Source organism: Trichinella spiralis (genome assembly GCF_000181795.1).
Source record: "Trichinella spiralis strain ISS 195 chromosome Unknown Scfld4, whole genome shotgun sequence".
In the NCBI taxonomy this organism is placed as follows: Eukaryota; Metazoa; Nematoda; class Enoplea; order Trichinellida; family Trichinellidae; genus Trichinella; species Trichinella spiralis.
In genome coordinates this window covers 9,044,526-9,057,642 of record NW_003526943.1, presented here as the reverse complement: position 1 = coordinate 9,057,642, position 13,117 = coordinate 9,044,526, and the positions used below count along the sequence as shown (strand labels likewise).

General features: G+C 30.8%; 3 protein-coding genes across 3 annotated transcripts; 2 read left to right on the top strand and 1 right to left on the bottom strand.

The window, feature by feature from the left end:
• The first annotated feature begins 2,073 nt into the window (after positions 1 to 2,073).
• Positions 2,074 to 2,415, top strand: Tsp_02194 (putative G-protein coupled receptor). The gene has a single exon (XM_003377973.1). The coding sequence runs from the start codon at positions 2,074 to 2,076 to the stop codon at positions 2,413 to 2,415; it is 342 nt and encodes a 113-aa protein (XP_003378021.1).
• Positions 2,416 to 5,191: 2,776 nt separating this feature from the next.
• Tsp_02195 (hypothetical protein) lies at positions 5,192 to 5,984 on the top strand. The gene is given in 3 exon segments (XM_003377972.1): positions 5,192 to 5,320; positions 5,372 to 5,724; positions 5,738 to 5,984. 3 exon segments carry the CDS (start codon positions 5,192 to 5,194, stop codon positions 5,982 to 5,984), a joined length of 729 nt encoding a protein of 242 aa, XP_003378020.1.
• Positions 5,985 to 8,080: 2,096 nt separating this feature from the next.
• Tsp_02196 (PAB-dependent poly(A)-specific ribonuclease subunit 2) lies at positions 8,081 to 11,485 on the bottom strand. The gene is made up of 15 exons (XM_003377971.1): positions 11,429 to 11,485; positions 10,932 to 11,084; positions 10,668 to 10,843; positions 10,264 to 10,448; positions 9,991 to 10,199; positions 9,837 to 9,907; positions 9,648 to 9,780; positions 9,311 to 9,575; positions 9,036 to 9,208; positions 8,875 to 8,960; positions 8,761 to 8,818; positions 8,520 to 8,687; positions 8,364 to 8,419; positions 8,195 to 8,250; positions 8,081 to 8,154 (listed from the first exon to the last, which is right to left on the bottom strand). Exons 1-15 carry the CDS (start codon positions 11,483 to 11,485, stop codon positions 8,081 to 8,083), a joined length of 1,920 nt encoding a protein of 639 aa, XP_003378019.1.
• Positions 11,486 to 13,117: the final 1,632 nt, after the last annotated feature.

Sequence of the window (13,117 nt, the reverse complement as noted above, 5' to 3'; positions counted from 1 at the left end):
AAAGAGAGAGGGAGAGAGAGGGTTGACTAGTAAATTTTGGTGCGTTTGTGTATGTTGCATGTGATGTTATTTGGCATTGATTTGTTATTATCGATTACACACTCCACGGATTATTAATCTGATCATCATCAGGGTCTGAAGATTCACACCTGACTGGAAACTCTGAAAGCTTGTTGGAATAAAATTTTTGAATATTCTACAAAGGATGGATTTAATTTTTTACATGATAATAAGTATGAAAAATTTTCATAAAAGATAGAAATAGACAAATAAAAAATTAATATATTAATTATTACTGTACGAGGAAATTTTTGAATATTTTACTACAATATGTTCACTTAATATTATTTCTTAAATAAATTCAAACGGATTGATCAAACGCATTATGGTAGTGGAAAAATTGCTTAGTGCTATTTTTGAAAATATGCATTTAATTTCTTTTAATAAAAATACTTTTATTTTATCTTTATTATTAATATTTCCTTATTATTGAATATTATTAAACAATAATAGTACCGTGAAATAATACTTTTTTACGACGTTATAAGTTGAAAAACATTAAAATTAACAATTTCGCCACGTTGTGTTTACTAGAAAAATTGTAAAAAACATGTAAGGTAAATGTTGTCGATACGTTGAATATTTATCTGCATAATGCAGAATATTGATTTTCATTAAAAATTTTGTTCAGTATGTTAAGGTATTATGTTTTTTTGCTTTGCTATTTCATAAATAAAAATATTTAATCAAAGTCGTTTAAATCGACCATATAGCCGTTGTTGTTTTGCTAACTGTTATTATTATTTAAAAATATAAATATATTATTTTTCTAAGATAAAAAAGTAAACCCATTTTATGTAACTTAATTTGGAAATAAGATTTACAAATTTTTTAAATATTTTATACGAAAATTCCTTCCTATAGGTTTGTAGTGCAAATTATTAGGTTGAAATATGGTTTTAATAAAAAGATTGTATTGTACAAAACATTCCTTTGCATATTGTTTTATTCGGTCATTTGCATTATTGTTAGTTTTGTCGATGACGCTGTTAAACAACTGTTTTACTAGTGGAAGTTTTCTTATTTGTTTATTTTCTTTAGATTTGCAAGAGTACAACTTTTATAAAAGCTTATGCTTATTTAATTAATGCTGAACATTTCGCTTTTGGCAATTTTTCTGCTACCTACGATAAACATTGTTATTTTTTCTTTAATTTCAGGATTATTTTTCAAAATTGTCTAGTATAATTACGTAATTGTTGAATTGTTTGTCCAAACTGAACGTGCGAATATACGTTGATAAAACTGCAAAATTTACTGAAACGACATTACAAGAAGCGAACAAATGAAGTGCAATATTGAAATAAATTAATAAATCATATTGCAGCTAAATAAATAAGCAACACCACAAAACGGTTGTACATTTTTCGCCAACTAGCATTATAAAGCGTTGCGACAAAACAGAAGCAACAGAAGAAGCTGAATACATACATATATATATATATATACGGTACATTTCAGTTTGCACAAAATTGCACCAGCAAACAAAATATTTAAAAAAATCTTTTTAAAATCAAAATTTTAAATATTCAGGCTAGATCTGTTGTATTTACGCAAGTTTTGAAGCGGAGCTTTTTCTTTTGGATTGGCTGTCAGCGTTTTGATGGCAGCAGGCAAACAATATTAGCAATAAAGCTTGAAGCTTGGTGACGACAGGGCGACTAGCAAGAGAGAAAGAGGAAGAAGTGAAAATTCCATGCTTCTTTCTGGTTGGACGACGTCTGCAAAGAACTACCATACTGACTGACTATTGGAGACAATTAATTGTTGATATTATTACTATATTATTCATATTCATATTTATTTTATTATCGTTGTTGTTCTTTGTTGTCGAATGTACGCATGCATTCATAAATTAATGTCTGGCAAGTGTGCGTCACGTATTCTCATTTCCGTTTGGAAATTTTCTTGAAAAAGTATTCACCTTTTTGAACATGCTTTTCATCTTTTATAAATTTGCATAAAAACTGAAATAATATTTTGCAATTTTCACAAACAAGAAGAATTTGAAAAATGGAAGTGGATTCTTCGTGCACTTTGAATTATTTGTCTGTTGTACCATTTGCTTCAGTTGTCATTGGAAGATTTGTATTTCCAATTGTTTTCGTTGTTGGCGTTATTGGCAACATGCTGATACTTTTGGCTTTGAAAGCGGCTGCAGTAACAACAAAGACAAGCTACTTTTTGATTGCAATGGCCGTGGCCGATCTCTGCTTCTTCTTTTGCGTTTTACCGAACCATATGATTTCATTTTCGGCTCTGAACAAGCTTCATTCGTTCATGGTCTTCTATATACAATCAAAAATGCCCCTGACTGCTTTGGCAAATTGGTTCTCAGTGGCTTCAATTTGGTAAGCAAGTTATTCATTTTTAATTTTAATTTTCCTTTTCCCTTTATTATTAGCTGAAACTCTGAAATTTCCCGAGTCTTCCTCTTTTTTATTTTTATCTGTTTATTTATTATTGCGCAATAATTTATAAATGTCTGCTGAAAAATTCCTCTCTCATTTTTATTCTTTTCTCCTCTTTTTATTGAAGGATGTCAAAATGTCTCTTTCACTATATTCATTAATTAATTCAACTTAAAAAGTAAAGAATGAAAAGCATTTTTTAAACTTTCGTTGTTCGTAAAATTTATTTACTGATTTTTATTCATTTATATTTGTCAAATATGGGCAACAGATTAAGAAATTAGCATGCAGTTTATTGAATTGAAATTCACTTGCTCAACGGTATCCGAATCCCCTTCCTCCAATCCTAGTTTTCCCAATGATGTTGTTGCCTAAATTTGATAATATTTTACGAGCAACAATTATTTTTTCACTTTTTTCCCAAAAAATAAAAAATAGAAAGTAATATGTCAAATGAATCAATGTAGAATTTACTTTTTTGAATTTTTTCATAATGCATTATTAAATTTTAATGGCTTACGTTGTGGCAACTCTTAAATCCCATATTGAATTATGTTGAATAAAGATTTCAAATGTAAAATAAATTACTTTTTCTGTCATTAAACAAACTTCTTTTGAATAATAATAATATTTTAAAGTGATTGTTAAATAAATTTGAAACAAAAAGTGCTCTTGAAGAGATAAATTTAAAATATTACAAAAATATGAACAATTTTCAATTTTGCAATTTAGTACGTGGATTACATTCGTTACTCATTTAATTAATTCATATCTTTAAATTTTACAATTTACTTTTAAATTATTCAATGTAAAAGTTTTTTTTTATTTTATATTATAATTATTTCTGTAAACATCAGTAAGTTGCTGTTTTGTTAATATGTTTGACAACTGCATCATTTGTTCCCCTGTGTGAAGTTATTATAAAATTGTAAAAGTTTTGAAGGAAATAAATAATAAGTAATAATAATTATAATGTTCAAATTTTGATGGCTTTGCTCATGCAACATGTTCGATAATAATATATGGTTGTTGTTGAATAGAGCCAGAGAGAGCATTAATTGAAATCTCAGATTTACGTTGAGCATGTGCTTATTTGCTAATTAATCATTCTAAGAACCAACATTCTCTACGTACAAGCTTGGACGAAATTGGATTTAAATGGCAAATTAAACTGAAATACTGAAATGGAAGAAAGCGATTTCACTTTGGTTGGAAATTTTCATTACCTCTTGCCTTTTCCCTTCTTCTTCTTGTCTATTTGATAAAAAATTAGTTTCACTTCTTATCAATGCAGTTTGCATTTTATATTTGTCAATTTTCTTTATTTTACAAAATAAAATTTACCTTCAATTTAATAAATAAGACGCAAATAATATGCAAAATATGACAATTATTTGTAAATTTAGCAATTTGCACATTTAATAACAAATTTTAACATCAAAATCGTAATATTCATTATATTTTTAATTTTTTGTCATTTTTAATTACAAATGTTTGCTATATCATATAAATAAATTTATTATGTTCTATTCATTTTTATTAATTATCCATCACTTTTCAATTTTTCAATTAGAAAATCATGTTTAATAATTTAATCTTGACAAATCCCAATTTTTCAGTGACAAAATAAATTCATTAAGATTGTGCATTTTCAGCAATCACAGTTGCAGCTGTGCATATGACAAATACAAGTGAAGACTGTGCCTGGCATGTATTTAAAAAATTTTCATAATTAAAATGTTGTTTCATAATTAGCATGGTTACTTGAATTATTAAAATAATAAAAAAAAATTTCTTGTAAACAAAAATTTATTTATTACTGCAATAATAAAAATTCTTTTTCTCACCATTATTATCAATCATTTTTATTGTATTCATTTTGAGATGCTATTTTTAATTTAAAAATGGTCAAGTGGGAAAATGTTGACTTAACTTTAAGCTCAGCTCGTGTTCTGCAGCTTTGCAATGACTTGGGAATGAGCGACATCAATAATCGGATATTTTTACATCTTCTATCAACAAGGGTTTAAGCTGTAATTTAGCTTCTTTGATTGCAATTTGATGAAAAAATAAATTAATCATATACCTCTCGTACAGCTTGTCAAATAGCAAAGCTAGACTTTTTCAGCATTATTTGTATACAGACGGTTATGCAAATAATATAATTTTAAAGAATTTATTCTAATTATTGTTTACAGTTGTCACCATCAATTTTGCTGTTGCTTTGCAGTTGTTCGATTTGGTGTGTGTGTGTGTGTATTGATTGCATTATTGCACCATATCGTGTTAAGAGGCTTCAATTTCAAAGTTATTCATGTCAATACACATTTCATATTGAACTGAAGATGAAATAATTATTCAATCACGTATCATGTGGAAAATGTTCATAAGATTTGACTGCTATTTAAAATATGAAAGCAAAGAAAGTTTAGTTGTTGGAATTCGAATTTCTTACTCTAATCCTCTGTTTAAAATTTCACACAGCAGTATAAGCTTTCATTCTTATTTTAAAGTTTATAAATGATATTTTGATTAATTTTGAATATTTATGTGCAGTACAAAAATCTCCACACCCCCACACGCACGCACACACACTAAAAAATTCATAACATAAATCAGAAAAAAAAACTGAAATAATATTTCAGGTTGGCTATTGCGGTCACTTTTGAAAGACTTTTGGCAATTCGAAAGCCTCTTCATGCAAAATTATTTTTCAAAAAATGGCACTTGATAAGTTTAATCACATTCATCTACGTTGCTTCGTTTGTGTCAGTCAGTTATATATTTTTCTGGTTGACGCCAACCGAAATCACAGTGAACCGGTGCAACAAAACGCAGACGCTGCTGATGTTGAAGCCAATCAATGAAACCGTGCATCCGACGGTTCACCAATACGTCAGCGTCTCACTGAAAGTCGCTCCCCATTTGACGTGTACAGTGCCGCTAATTTTGCTCGTCGTACTCAATTCGTTACTGCTTTACTATCTGCGCCAAGGCAGAAAAATGTCACAAATGGTGGCAAATGTCAGTCCGTCCAGGATCATAGAGCTGCGGGTGACGTTGATCGTGGTCAGCATCATTGGTACATTTCTGATTTGCCAAACTCCGTCCGGAGTACTGTACGTTTGGGAGTCGATGCAAATGAATGCCTCCAACAACAGCAGACCGGATTGGTTCTACACGGCCGTGGCCGTGTCGAACATACTGGTGGTCTGCGGCAAGGCGATCAACTTCGCCGTCTATTGCGTCTCCAGTAGCAATTTCAGATCGAAAATCAAACGCCTCTTCACCGTCAGCAAATTTAGTAAAGCCCATTCTCTGATGTATAATTTGAAAAACTACACCAACACCACAATGACTCAAATAGATCCTGAATCTGAAATGATGCTGTCGACCAGGCGTTCCAAAGACAGCTACACGATGACCAAGTACGAAGTGCAAAAGCTCAATTCCACAAAATCAAGCGCAAACAACCACGTAACAATAGCCAAGCTCGACTTGGCTGAAAAGTGAACAAAAGAGAACAAAAAAGTTATTTTTTGGGCATTTTCACCCACTTATCTAGATAAAAGCAATATCTATTCATCGTTTACTTTTGAAATACACAAAAAACAGATCTGTTTGAAACTGTTTCACTTTTGTTTCAATTTTGAATGGTTGATTTCACTTGAAAATGTTGCGAATGAAAGCAGAAAGAAAAGCAGAATGAAAGAAAACTATTGTTGTTGCACGATGAACGAACAACAAGAATCCGTTTAATGAAAAAGCTCAATTGGGTTGTTGTGTTGTTCAATGCAAATAAACAAACCAATTTCAACAGCTGCAGTGTTTCAATTTAATTGTTGCGTTTGTCTGTTCTAATTTGAAATTTGAATTCAGAAACGTTGAACGTTAGGAAGCATCCTGTACAAATAAAGGCAAATGAAATTTCATCTTTATCTTATTACTTAATTACTTTATCATCATTATTAAAAAGGATAAAATAGAGTCATCGAAATGAACGTCAGCGGATGAATGAAATGAAAGTTTTGTTTCAACAATGAATAAAGAAATAACAAAACCAATTACTACTAGTCACTAGTACGTCATACTGTAAAATAGGTTCAATTTTGCTTTTTTAAAAATATTTTCAAGTGCAAATTTTATAATGAAAAAAATAATTTAAAAAATTCATCTTGAATTTCAATAATTAATAATATACAAACAATTTAAAATCTATTCAACAATTCAATTGAACTGTTTAGATTAGAAATGAAGATAAGATTTTACACTCGAGTAAAAAATCCTTTTTTCTTCTAATTTATTATTCAAATAAAACAAAATCACAACAGTAAATAAATAAAGTAAATAATTTTTGCAGTTATAAAAATATTTTTTCCGCATATTTCAAAAAAGTTGAATTTAGCAATTATTTTTACTTTTTTCTCAATTTTATTACAATTCAATTGACTGCAACATATTTTACACTTCATTTGAAACAAACGCACTATACGTTCGAACATTAATCATCGAAAATTTACTTACTGCTTATAATATATTGAAAAGAGAATGTGATTATTATTATTCATCGGCAATCGACTGAACTCCACTGACCATGCAATGAATGAAAATTCAAGTGAAATAATAATAACACTTGAACAGATTTAATTACAACTCAATAGCAATCGAATTTATTCTTTTTCTTATCAGTGTGTATGTATATATAATATAAATATAAATATGTGTGCGCATTTTTATGATTAAAAAAAGCTTTTGCTTCATTGTGAGTTTTTCCCATTCGAGCATTTGTGCAGCAAATACGTTGAACAAATCACAAATACAATTTACATTTAAATGTAGCACTTAGCTCAGATCCAATAGATAATATGAATTTATTTCATTTTATTCCGTAAATAAATAAATAAATATATATATGAATTTTTTTCAGTTTTCTCTGAACAAATCCACACAAACAACTTTCGGTTACTGGAATTAGGTAAGAACAGCTTGAATAAATAGTCCAGTATTTTCAGTTTCGAGGAGTAAAGTTTAAATCTGAAATTCTCAGCTCGCCTATTCATTTAACGACAACATTTGGTGTAATTAACTAACTGGTCACATATCACCACATCACCATTCGTTGTTCGACGTTGTTCCGTTATTTTATTCGCAATTTATCAACTAACAACATCTTTGCTGTCGGTGCATTTTGCTGTCCATCAACTGAGCAACAATATTCATTTCTTATTTCTATTAATAATACATGTATCAAAATACAACTAATAACTACAACAAAATTTCTCTCTTCATTATTTTGCATCATAATTTAAATCCAAATTCAAATTCAATTAATACAACATTTCATCAACAACAAATACTTCATTTGAAATAAACAAAAAGTTAACAAATAATTTCAAATTTTGTACATTTTGCAAAGTTTAAATTGAGTAGCTCTTCCTGAAAAAGGGAAATTTAAATTTCCATTTACAAAGAAAAATAAATAACAACAACGAAATAACAACGGCATATAAAAGTATAAAACAGTTGCTTAGGATGTATACATGTTACATATAAATATATATATAGATACTATTTCAATAATTGATATATAATATTTTCTAATGAAATATTTAACACGTGTTCAACTGTTCGGAATGGTCCAGTGAAGTTGCTGACCACGCAAGTAGAGATTGTTCAAAATATTCTGAAAATTATTCTGCTTGTTTTCAGTCATTTCTTTATACCTTTCATACAGTACCAACGCACTGTGCGCATCTTCAGCAGAGTCGTGAGTGTTCGACTGAATTCTTATATCTAAATGTGACAATATTTGCATAATTTAATAAACATCACATCAAATAGCTAAAATGCATACTCAAAAAAAACCAAGCCAAAAATCGAAGTGAAATCAACCTTCGCCTTGGTAGTCGAAACAATTCTACAGTATCGACAGTTTGCTCAGGAGGAACCTGAATGCACAGATGACAAAATTGAATTGAGCAAAGTTGATGATGAAAACATGAATAAAGAAAAAAAAATTTTTTTTTTCATTACATAAATATTGATAACTTTGAAATCATTTTGCAAGCCGTGACCGACAAACTTGATGCCGTTATCCACAAAATAGCGTAATTTCAAATAAACCGTTTTCATTGCAACAAGCGTATTTTTGTTACTGGTTGTCGGATCCAAATCACCTGGTTTGATGCCGCTGAATTTTGTTTGATAATCTGATATCTAAAATAATTTTAAAAGTTTCAAGAAAAAATAGCTATATAAAGATTGTATGTAGAATGAATAATGCACATACGTGTTCACGAGTGATGATGTAGTTGTCAAAGATTGGAGTACCTTTCAGTGGCCCACTTCTGAAATGAAAAAACCGATCAACACAAAGAACTTATGTATTTATGTTCTTGCTTACCCATAAATGCAAGTCACTCTGGCTGCCAACAACAAAGACGGCTTCAGTGTCAATTTACGACCATCGCTTCTCACCTCCGCTTCTTCCTGAAATTGGAAATAATAATGACAATTATTACCACTGAGTAATAAATAAATAAATAAATTAATTATTCAGCAGACCAAGTTCAAAGTGACAAATTCAGCGTCCATGGCCACTAAATCACCTCTTTTCGGCAAATAGCGTGGTGGTTCAATTTGATTCACCTGAGAAGAACAGCTCATTGAAGAACCACTAGATACAGGTGTTGCCACATTTTCTTGAAAAAATACACGTTCGTCAATGGGATTTTGCACTAAACAAAAACAAATAAACAAATAAACAAAGCATAATAATCATTAAACTATCGATCAATCAATAAAAAAAGTAAAGAAGAAAAAAATCACAAGTTGACAACCTTCAACACGATGCCTCTTTTCCAAGTCAAGTCTACTGTAGAATAGAACACAAGGCGTTTTCCAGTTGACGTCAAATTTAATTGCATCTTTGTGAGAAATTTGTTTAACATGTGTTTCGTTGATCAAAAACCACTGTCTGTCAGTATCGCAAGGCAAATTAACACAAGTCACCAAATGGCCAGAATTGTCTGTTTCAATGCAAGTTATTACAGAGCTCAAGATGTAATCTTTGGCTTCAGGTTCCGGTGAGCTTGAATTGGCAATCTAGAAATTGTAAAAAATTGAATATCAAAAAAAATACATAAAAGAGAAAAAAATTTTTTTTATAAATCCTACTCGCTTTCGAGCAACAACAACCCGGCCATCTTGAAGTCGTCTCACGGTCATATGCAATGGAAGCCATGTGTTTTCAACATCCATTGACTCTTCATCTAGCACGAAATCCACATTTACGGGGTCGGTTTCTCTACTGATCAATCAATCAATCAACATATTTGAAAAGAACAGCAAGCAGTACATGCATACTTGCTAGAGCAGAGAAATTCTGCAAATTCTTTCTCAGCCACGTCCACTTCGACCGTTTCGGGATTCAGATACTGAATTGAAAAAAAATAAATGAAACACACAAAACTGCTGTATAAATTTGTACATTGAAGCAGCAGACTGTTCGTCAGTTTACCGTTTGTTGAGCAATCCAAAATTGCTTCACTTTATCTGAATCAATGTTGCAATTTATGCACAACACATCAGGCAGAGATTGGATACGTTTATAGTGCTTGGCCACTTCAAATTTCAGACATTTCTGACACCATGCGTGGGTGTTTTGTTCCAAGCATAAACTGTTTTCCAATATTGTCTCAAAAGTCACCGCTTCGGTGCTTTCCAATACTAAATAGAAAAAAAAGAAATGATTTAAAAAAAATCTCCCCTTTCGCATACTGTCCGGACGTACCGTGTGATGGATAAGAAAGAGTGCAAACAAAAGATGATCCCGGATGATGGGCACTTTCCACGCCACAACGGCATCGTGTAATGTTTTCCAAGGACATTGTGAACAAAAAGTCAATACCACCAGTCGTACCTGTGATATCGGATGAAGATGTTGCCAATGCACTGCTTTCATGCTGACATTCATCTCTATTAAAAAAAATATATATATATATACAGCAGGTTTTAGAATTAAAATATTCAATTCAATAAATGTATAAATAAAAAAAAGTAAACATAGTATATACAAACGTTTTTTACATATTGTATTTACTGAATTGGTTAATTTCGGTTTTTCTTTTCTTCAATTGTATAAATTTTTAAATATTATCAAAATTCAAAATCAGCAACATTATATGCAAAACTCACTTGGCAATGAAATGCTGTCGCGTCGAATCAATCTCTGCTCTCGGTGTTGTTGGTTCGATTGCTTCAACTGAAGCAGATAATTCAGAATTTGGAGTTGCCACTTTCACCTGAATTGCAAGGTGATCCGGTTGAATTTTCGGCTTCGGTTTGACCAATAGGCGTTCATCTTTCAACTCCTAAACAATGGTGCGTGACGTAAGCAAAGCAATCCAGAGCTGCATATTGATTATTATTACTATTATTATTATTTATTAATTAACATACGGAATTGATATGTCGCAAGATAAATCTGCAGAAATTTTGTATTAGACTCTTGTAGTCGTCGTTCTCTTTTGGCATGTCAACTTTGTCGTTCAACACCAGTCCAAGAGCAAAAGCTTCAGGAAGTGTGCGAAATGAACGAATAAAATTGTTCGACTAAAAATAGAAGATGATAAAAAAAACTTATAACCAATGCACATTTGCATCCGAATTTGCAAGAAAAAACAAATTAATATGCTAAACAAAGAATATATAAATTGAAATTGTGAAATAAATCCAAACAAAGTGGGGCCGATCGATTGACAAATAGTGATCTTTTTTTTTCTTTCAAAAAAAGAACCAACTATCGTTTCAAAATGAAGTACCTTTTCAGTGGCAAAATATTCAAAAAAAAGCAAAAATGAAACAGAAAAAGAATCATGGAAAAAGTATCCTTAACAAATCGACATGCTTCGAGTGTTCGATTGAATCGAACCCGAAAGCGTAATCATTCAATTAACCAATTTGTATCGATTCACCGAACCAATGAAAAGTCCACTTTCAACGCTGATGTGCATATGCAAGTGGTGCTTCCATTAAAATCCATTTGTGAAGGGACAACGCAAGAGACCCACGTCCGGAAACCACTCAGGCGGAACAACTTGGGTCAATTTACAAAAAAAAGAAAAAAGAAAAAATAATACACTCACACACACACATACACACTTCAAACGTCCCTTCTCACAACCTCCATTACAAGCAGTCTGAACTGCACCAACGAGAGCAAAGCTAAAGCAAGCAAGCAGAAGGGATCACTTTCACCATAACCAATATTTCTGATAAAACCTCCTCCTCCTCCTCCTCCACCTCCATTTCCACCTCCACCTCCAATTCCTCCTCCTCCTCCTCTTCCTCTTATCCTGCAAAAAGCTTTCAAAACAAGAAGAAGAAAAACTAACATCATCCCAACATCTTCACATTATGAAATGGATTTCAAAGCCCGTTGCGGAACCGAAACTATGCAACAAGCATTTGTGAAAAGCAAAGTTGTTGTAAGTACTTTTTCATTTTGATTTATATTTCAAAAATAGAAAGTAAAAGAAGTATATATACTAAATGACAAAACAATATCTAGCATTATTTCATTATTTATTTATTGGGATTGATTACTCGCTGATGAAATTAGTTGAAGAAATAAGGAAAATATTTTCAAAATTTTAATTTAAAAGCCAAGCGTATAAAAATGCACATTTTCACATTCACCAGTATGCATGAACAACAAACTAAATCAAATTTCAAATTATCATTTGTTTGAAAAGAACAACTAACATTATTATTGCATGAAGCAGATTCAGAAATCTATCATCTATCCCAATATACATACAACAGTTGACGTCATCGTTTATACTTGAATAGCTGCTTCAATTATACTACTGTGATTTTGAAACAGTTCTCTTCTATCCTCTGAAGATTAATTTCAAAAAAAACAACAATAGCCAAAAATAAAAGTAATTTTTTAACTTAATTGAAATTGAAATAATTTTATAAAATCAATAAATTCCAAATTCACATAATCGAAGTGAGTACTGGGCAATTTTAACAATATCAATTTCAAGTTGAACAACTATCCTCGCAAAAACATGAAGGAATACAAAAATTAACAAAAATAAAACACAGTTCTATCCGCCTACCTGCCTACTTATAAATATGTTTTACGATAAAATAAATGATGATGTCAAAAAAAGTTACATATTCTTTTTCACGAATCATCTCAAAATTTCAAATTACAATGAAAACAACCCATAATTTAATTCAAAAAAAAAAGCATTTCTATTTTTACAAATCATAATTATGGTTATTGTTTATGCTTTCACATATATATATATATATATATGTATGTATGTATGTATGTATGTATGTGTAAACAGTTGAATTCTGATAAGCTAAATCAAGAAATATCATTAACAAAGTTGCGTGCATGCGTGTGTGTATGTGCGTGTGTTTTTTCATTCTTATCCCACTCTACAAATTACAAATTTCATCAACAAAAGCTGTCCGCTACAACGGTGTCGTCGCCTAGCGCAACGTAGCTGAAGTAAAATGTTAAATTGTCAAGAGAGAATTATTCAATTGAAAAGAGCGGTCGTTGAAAATAGCTTAACCGTATACCCCGCTCCCTTGAGGTGCCGGTGCAGTGGGCTAGGAAAAAC

Coding starts and splice junctions, on each gene's coding strand:
- Tsp_02194 (XM_003377973.1), top strand. CDS start 2,074: ATGGAAGTGGATTCTTCGTGCACTTTGAATTATTTGTCTGTTGTACCA.
- Tsp_02196 (XM_003377971.1), bottom strand. CDS start 11,485: ATGCACATCAGCGTTGAAAGTGGACTTTTCATTGGTTCGGTGAATCGA. Junction 9,576..9,647: donor TTGTTGTTGCTCGAAAGCGA/GTAGGATTTATA, acceptor TACAATTTCTAG/ATTGCCAATTCAAGCTCACC. Junction 8,819..8,874: donor AGAGTGACTTGCATTTATGG/GTAAGCAAGAAC, acceptor TTTTCATTTCAG/AAGTGGGCCACTGAAAGGTA.
- Tsp_02195 (XM_003377972.1), top strand. CDS start 5,192: ATGGCACTTGATAAGTTTAATCACATTCATCTACGTTGCTTCGTTTGT. Junction 5,321..5,371: donor AAAACGCAGACGCTGCTGAT/GTTGAAGCCAAT, acceptor CCAATACGTCAG/CGTCTCACTGAAAGTCGCTC.